Genomic DNA, 8,228 nt, shown 5'->3' on the forward strand with positions numbered 1-8,228 from the left:
CTCAAAGATATAAAGATAAATAAAGACTCTTTACCTGTTTGTCATGTTTGTCACTTGTCAAAACAGAAACATTTATCTTTAAATCTAGACAAAACATGTGTAAATCTGCATTTGATTTAGTTCATATAGATACTTGGGGTCCATTTTCTGTTCCTACTATAGATGGTTTTAAATACTTCTTAACAATTGTTGATGACTATAGTAGAGCTACTTGGGTCTATTTACTAAAGAATAAATCAGATGTTTTGCATGTTTTTCCTAGTTTCATTAATATGATTCAAACGCAATTTCAGAAGAAAGTTAAATCGGTTAGATCTGATAATGCACATGAATTAAAATTCAATGATTTGTTTGCTGAAAATGGAATTATTGCTTATCATTCATGTCCTGAAACTCCAGAACAAAATTCTGTGGTAGAGAGAAAGCATCAACATATCTTAAATGTTGCTAGAGCCCTCTTATTTCAATCCAATATTCCATTAGAATTCTGGGGTGATTGTATATTAACAGCTGTGTTCTTAATAAATAGACTTCCCACACCTGTTTTGGAAAATAAATCTCCTTATGAAAAGCTTACCAATACGGCTCCTACTTATGAATCTTTAAAGACTTTTGGGTGTTTATGTTATAGTTCAACATCCCCTAAGCATAGAAATAAGTTTGAACCTAGGGCTAGAGCTTGTGTTTTCTTAGGATATCCCACAGGTTATAAAGGGTATAAGCTATTAGACATAGAGACACATGCCGTTTCTATTTCAAGACATGTCATTTTTCATGAGGATATTTTTCCCTTCTTATCATCTACTATCACTGATGATATGAAAGCTTTCTTTCCTCTATTACAGTTTCCTGCCCAAACCGATGATTTGCCTCTTGTGCAAACATCAATTCCTGATGCACATCCCCATCAAGATGTGTCATCCTCTAAGGCTTTGATTCCTTCTGAGTCAAAGTCTACTAGACAAAAGAAACCCCCAAAACACTTGCAGGATTTCCTTTGTTATAATAATACTACTAGTATTAATCCTAATATACTCTATCCAATCACAAATTATGTTTCTTATTCATATCTAGCTGAGCCTTTTCGTGCTTTCATTAATACCATCACAAATGATATAATCCCACAAAGATATTCAGAGGCAAAAGACTTTGATGTATGGTGTACTGCTATGAAGGAGGAGATTGGTGCTATGACAAGAACTCGCACATGGAGTATTTGTTGTTTGCCAGCGAATAAGAAGGCTATTGGTTGTAAGTGGGTCTTTACAATCAAGTATAATGCAGATGGAAGTATAGAAAGATACAAGGCGCGCTTAGTAGCAAAAGGTTATACTCAACAAGAGGGTTTGGATTATGAGGAAACATTCTCTCCTGTTGCCAAGTTAACTTCAGTGAGAATGATGTTATTGTTGGCTGCTAAGTTGAGATGGTCAATTCATCAGCTTGACATTTCTAATGCGTTCTTGAATGGTGATTTGGATGAAGAGATATATATGAAGGTTCCCCCTGGTTATGCAGATCTTATAGGAGAGGCTTTACCTCCTAATGCTGTGTGTAGATTGCACAAATCCATTTATGGACTTAAACAAGCCTCGAGACAGTGGTTTCTCAAGCTTTCTGCAACTCTGAAGACCATGGGATTTGGGAAATCTAATGCTGATCATACTTTGTTTACCAAGTATGTTGATGGAGTTTTTCTTGGTGTTCTAGTCTACGTGGATGATATCTTGATTGTCAGTAATAGTGATGCTGCAGTGGCAGGATTTATAGAAGAACTGAAGATGTTTTTCAAATTAAGAGATCTTGGTACAGCAAAGTACTTCCTTGGTTTGGAGATAGCCAGAACTGATGAAGGTATTTCAATTTGTCAGAGAAAATACATTTTGGAATTGCTTTCTCAAACTGGTTTTCTTGGAAGTAAACCATCTGCTGCTCCTATGGATCCAAGTGTGAAACTAAGGAAGGATGTTGGAGTTCCTGTAAGTGATCCATCCGCATATCGAAAGCTGGTGGGGAAATTGATGTATTTGCAGTTAACAAGACCAGATATTGCTTTTGCTGTCAATACTTTATGCCAATTCTCACATGATCCAAGAGACATTCATTTGACTGTTGTGCATAAAGTCTTGAGATATTTGAAGGGAACAGCAGGGCAGGGTCTGTTTTATCCTGCAGATGATACATTTGATCTCCGAGGTTATACTGATGCTGATTGGGGAACTTGTAAAAACAATAGAAGATCAGTTACTGGCTACTGCATGTTCATTGGTAACTCTCTGGTTTCTTGGCGTTCACAAAAGCAAGATTCAGTTTCTATGAGTTCTGCAGAGTCAAGAGTTTAGAGCAATGTCTTCTGGTACTAAGGAAATGATTTGGCTTTCTAGGCTTCTTAATGACTTCAAAGTTCCTTTCAAGCCTCCTGCTTATCTTTATTGTGACAATACTGCTGCGATTCACATTGCTAACAATTCAGTATTTCATGAGAGAACAAAGCATGTGGAACTTGACTGTTACAAGACCAGGGAGCAGATTGATTCTGGTTTTCTTAAGACTATGTATGTGAAGACTGAAGAACAATTAGCAGATCCTTTAACCAAAGCATTGTATCCGGCACCATTTCGGGAGCTTATTGCCAAGATGGGTGTTTGCAACATCTATGCACCACTGCCATCTTGAGGGATGCTATTAGAATCATATAGTTAGTCACATATTGATAATACTTGTAGATAATAGCTTACGGTTAAGGGCTCTGGAATGTCCGGTTTAACCACCTAAATAATCATCTAATTAAGGTGATTTCATTGGTTTAATTCTGGTTTAGTTGGTTTGTTTACTATACATTGTTGTAACAACCTTTCTTGATCATTAATGAGAATCAGAGATTTCACCATGTTTGTCTCTCGATCCATGGTTACTAATAGTGAGTCACAAGAAAGCGGAAACTCGGGCACCAAATATCGTATCTCCGTTTCGGGACGTAGCCCTTTACCGGAGATAAGGTAAAAATCAGCATCGCTCTCCGCGACTGTCAACGAGACATAGTCATTCCAAGAGACGACGATGCTAGGTATAGGATCTTGTGAGCCCCATGTGAGGCGGCCAGCAAGCGGGAGGTAGTGACGGAGGACGATGGAGAGAGAGAGCTCAAGTTTGGGGAGGATCACGGTGAGGAATGACTCAAGAGATGAGTTTTTGATGAGTTTATAGAAGATAACTCTTTCGGTCGGATGGAATTTTAACCACCGTAAGTCGAAGAATGTCAGTGGAAGAACCATCCAGTGGGCTGAGTCATTAGACGAGTTTCTTGCCGGGCTGACTCGGGAGATCTTGGTTACCTTTAGCGCCATTGATGATGAGTAGGCAGCGATCGATCAGCTCTCTCTAGATGGTAAATAAACAAGATTTTTCTTTTGCTTTGGTCACAAATAAACTATATTTATATTTTCAGTTAATGCTTTCTTATTTCGTAGGGCCTATTAATAATATATCACGCCAGATTCATTTTCCTGCAAAATCAAACTTTATTCATTTACAAATCAAATAACTAAATTAAATGGAGCAAATTTAATACTCCATATAACTCCAGACTCCAGAGTCAGACCAGCTGTTAGCAAGTGGGTATGTTTGGTAAGGGCTTTTAATAAACTTTGTGGTTGAATTTTAAAATTTTTAGAGATGCTTCAGTATCGGTCTAGATTAAAATAAAACTGAACTTCCCACAATTTGCAGTTTATTATAACCAATTTAAGAGCTTGTCAATATGATTTTTTTTTTTTACACAGAAAAAAAAAATTGAATACCGTCCTTCAACTTTGTTTTTCACCTCAAATTTTAAGTTCAAACAAAAGAAATTGGGTGAAGAAGCCTTATCGAATGCATTGAAATTTAGCATCTAGTTTTATATAGGTTAATTAGACAAAATTTGGAAACTCTTCAAGGAAAACGTTACTCGACCAAGAGGCAAGAGGCCAAGACGCCAAGAGCAATACGTGATTAATCATTTTGATTAAAAACTTTTAAACCTACATTAAAACTAAACTTTCCACAATTTGCAGTTTAAAACCGATTTTCTTTTTATAAATAAAAGATGATCTTAACAAGATATCTTTTTAGGAAAAACAATTAGAATACTCCTCTTCCAAAATCCTTTTAACCTCACTTTTTAAGTTGAAACAATTAAAATTGGGTGACGGAGCCGTATCTAATGTATGCATCAAATTTTAGTATCCGGATTATACATAAATAAGGTTACTTTAACAAAACTTAAAAATTATGCATGGAAAACGTTACTTGACCAAGAGCAATGACATATGTGTAATGTGTTGTGCTTAATATTGCAACAATTTTTTTCATTCAAAAAGACAAATTTGCAAGCAGGCACCACTAAATACGTGATACAATAATGTCCAAACCATAATTAAACAAAGACATAAATGTATCCATCTCACTCTTCTTCAAACACAAACCGATCTCAGCGCCACCTATCTCATCCCTCCTCTCCGATATCGTGAACGCTGCATACCGGTCAATGGACACAATCTCATGGTTTACGGGTTTACCCCATCCGAAATCTGACCCGTATACCCCAGTCCGGTTCGACCCCGAAACAGAGTCAACTTGAGTACCCGGTTTCACCTGCTTCGTTCCATCAATATACAACTCGCAAAGTGTTTCAATTCCTTGTGAACCCAAACTTTTGACTGAGTCTCCAAGAATCTCGATAGCGTTGATGAAACCGTCTCTTCCCAAAAATGGCTTTGCTTTGTATCCAAAGCAACCAATAGGGAACACACAGTTCCCAAAGTACCTCTCTGGAACCGGTGGATCTAACCGGTTCCTAAAATCGGCTGCATACATGAAAAGCACTGGCCTTTCTTCACTGTCACCGCGCGTCTTTACCAGGCAGCTCCAGAGATAAGCGGTTGTGACGACGAATGTTGACAAATAAAGATCATGAAGAGAGCGAGCTGACTCTCGCTTGGCTTGCTCCTTAAGGTTCTTGACTTTCTCCTGAGTCAGCTGGAGTGTGATCCGAACAAGATCGGTACTGATATGCCCTGTTGGAGGCGGCCTTAGGGTTCTCTTGCCATCTTTTTCATCGGAGAAGTACCATATTGATTGCATAATCTTTGATTCAAGACCGGGCGGGACATTGATGAGAGTACGATCTAAAATTGGAGTCAAATCCTTGGGAAGACAAGGTAACGTCAAAGTTCTATGTCCTAGTAATTTACAAATATGAGCCCATGATTTGATAAACATTATTGACCCTACGCCGTCTTTGACAACATGATGTTCCGCTAGGCCAATGCAAAACCCTTGGTTGGGGAACAATGTTATTTGCAAAGAATATAGAGAGGTCGAGTCACACGAAACCGATAACTCGGGCACCAAGACACGTAATTCCGACTGGGGACGTAGTCCCTTGCTAGAAATAAATAAAAAATCAGCATCGGACTCCGCCACTGTCAGCGAGACAGTGTCGTGGCCGAAGACAACAATGTGGGGCTTTGGATTTTGTGGATCCCACGTGAGGTGACCGGCGTACGGGATGTAGTGGTGGAGGACAAGCGAGAGAGAAAGCTCAAGCCTCGGGAGAATGACGGAGTAGAAAAACTCACGAGATGACTTAAAGAGTTTGTAGAAGATGACTTGCTGGGTAGGATGGGATCTTACCCACCGCAAGTCGAAAAAAGTGAGAGGGAGAACCAGCGGATCAACTGAGTCGCAGGATGAATCAGTTGCGGGGCTGACTCGGGAGATCTTGATTATTTTTAGCGCCATTGCTGATGAAGGTAACCAGATTTGGGAGTTCAACAGTTTGTCAAAGCTTTCATCAAGTGCGGAGACAATGTTTTAATATTTTATAATTTTTAATTTGTCTATTGTTATGTCACTTGAAATCAAACATTAGTCAACAATCATTTGATTAAATTGAGTTAATTATATGATAACGTGAAAAGCCAGTTGTTAGCATGTGAAGATTGGCTTTGTAGGCAAAATAGCTTTCTAATGTTTGATGCTAGAAGAAGATCCAGATTCTTATAAATATAATATTACCTTAACACTCTAAATACATAACATTAAATCCAAAACTAAAATTGCAATCGTACACAATTACACATCATGTATGACTGTATTTCCAATTTCCAACCAGCCATGTATGAATGCGTAAAACAAGCACAACCCTCTTGATTTACCGCTCTTTTTTATAACGTGAAACCTTAAGGATAATCTCTATCCTTAACTAAACTTCTCATGAGTCTAGATAATCAGGATAACCTAACCCTGAGTGAAACTCCTCTGGAGCCTAGACTTCAATACTTCAAATCTCTGGACCAACCGTCACACACGAACGTTACACCAACAGACAAATAAGCTAGATCACACAAGCATCAAACCCCGAAACTATGTCGCACACACCCTCAGAAAGCTCTCAATGATTTGTCTATATGCCTCATCTCTCTTACTTCTCCAAGACGTCCTCAGCTCCTCTTTATATAGCCAAAACGGTTTCCTAATCAACAAAAAAAAAAATTTCCAAATTCCATAAGGAAAAGTAAATTTCCTTTTACACTTTTCCTTTTTTTTTTCATCAAACTCCACTTTCATCAAGTCTTCCAAATATCTTTACGTCATTTTTCTTTTTTGATTCGTCCTCTAAACAAGCTCCAAACATATCTTCTCAAATCTTCTAGAAACCAAAACTCACACAAAAACAGTCGCATCTTGAATTACTTCTTGAATCATTCAGCAACTCCATTAGACAAAATCTTGTATTACTTCTTGACTCATTCAACAACTCCATCAGCAGCAACTACATCTTCATTCTCGCCCTTGTTGACTATGTTTGTGAACTCAACAGTTCTAACTCCAAAACAACATCAAGAAACACATCATCATTCTCCCCCTGAATGAGTCACAACATGGTCAAAACTACTTGGAAAATTCTCCCCGCTTTGCAATACGAGGTTGATAGCCTAGTACACCACCTCCATAGAAATCATCTTTCCTAACCCAAATCTTGTTGCGCCTTAAACCTTAATAACTGAATTCTCAAATGAATCTGAAAATATTCCTCTTAATATGTCCTTGAACTCCACAATGATAACATGTAGGACCACAAAATCTCACATCGTAAGTGTTCTCCATTCGATTTCTCTCCCTCAACAATCTGAAACATCTTGGCCTAATATGCCCAACAACTCCACAATGATGATAAACAGGTCAAAAAATTCGTCGAGGTGCATTCTTCAATTCTAGAATTTTCCTGAAAGCTGATGCAGTCTTTGTACCACTTCTCGTAGTAGTTCTCGTATCAGATGCCGTCTCTGCCACAGTTGCAGTTTCTGACACACTTTCTGATGCAGACGTGATTTTTCCACCATAAACAAACACCGAATCCGATTTTGAAATACTTCCTTTAAATCCAAGGCCACACTTATGAGTCTTTCATATATTCAGAATATGATCCAACTTCTTTGTGCTATTATTATGCATCCTCAAATTCTTTAGAGTTTCTTCAAGTTGTACTTTAGCTTGTGCTGCTTCTTCTTCTTTTTCTGCCACATATTATGTGCTTCAACAACCTTAGCCTCTAACTTAATCTTCTCCTTAGTTAAGAATGAATTTTCCTGAACCATTTTAAGCCAGTGCTCATATAAGGCTTCGTAATTTTCATGAAACTCTTTATCACTGATACTTGCAGCATTGTCATCACTTTGATCATTGTCACTTAAAATTACAACTCCTAGCTACAAGAAAACACGTAATTAGCGACTGATTAGTTAGTCGCTTAATTTGAGGACTGAATAGCGACATTTTGGCGACTGAATGTTGCCTAAACAACATTAGTCGCCAATCCGTCTGCACTTGGCGACTGATAAAAATAGTCTTTGATTAGTCGCCAAATTTGGCAACGAATTAGCGTCTGAATGTTTAGTCACTATATAGGGCTACTATTGAGCTACGTTTTAGCGACTATATTTTTCTTATTGGGCATTTAAATTGGGCCCGATCCAGTAACAATTCTTCCGCTGGCCCACCTACATATATGTTGGGGTCGGATTCCACCCGCTTTAAGTCCGAGCTATGAGAACGCCTCGGGACCTATCACTAAATCAGCTCGGGGAACTCTGACCAAACAGCTCGGGATCACGCACGGATCGGTTCGGGCATCCTCACTGCCGGTTCGGGACTACCAACCAACTTGGGTACCCGAGCCCATC

The 8,228-nt window shown here is 38.5% G+C and overlaps 1 protein-coding gene across 1 annotated transcript; it reads right to left on the minus strand.

The window, feature by feature from the left end:
- Window positions 1–4,291: 4,291 nt before the first annotated feature.
- LOC9313264 (BAHD acyltransferase At3g29680) lies at window positions 4,292–5,992 on the minus strand. Its single transcript, XM_002877150.2, has one exon. It carries the CDS (start codon window positions 5,782–5,784, stop codon window positions 4,384–4,386), a length of 1,401 nt encoding a protein of 466 aa, XP_002877196.1. The 5' UTR covers window positions 5,785–5,992; the 3' UTR covers window positions 4,292–4,383.
- Window positions 5,993–8,228: the final 2,236 nt, after the last annotated feature.

Source organism: Arabidopsis lyrata (assembly GCF_000004255.2).
Source record: "Arabidopsis lyrata subsp. lyrata unplaced genomic scaffold ARALYscaffold_5, whole genome shotgun sequence".
Taxonomy (NCBI): Eukaryota; Viridiplantae; Streptophyta; class Magnoliopsida; order Brassicales; family Brassicaceae; genus Arabidopsis; species Arabidopsis lyrata.

Coding starts and splice junctions, on each gene's coding strand:
- LOC9313264 (XM_002877150.2), bottom strand. CDS start 5,784: ATGGCGCTAAAAATAATCAAGATCTCCCGAGTCAGCCCCGCAACTGAT.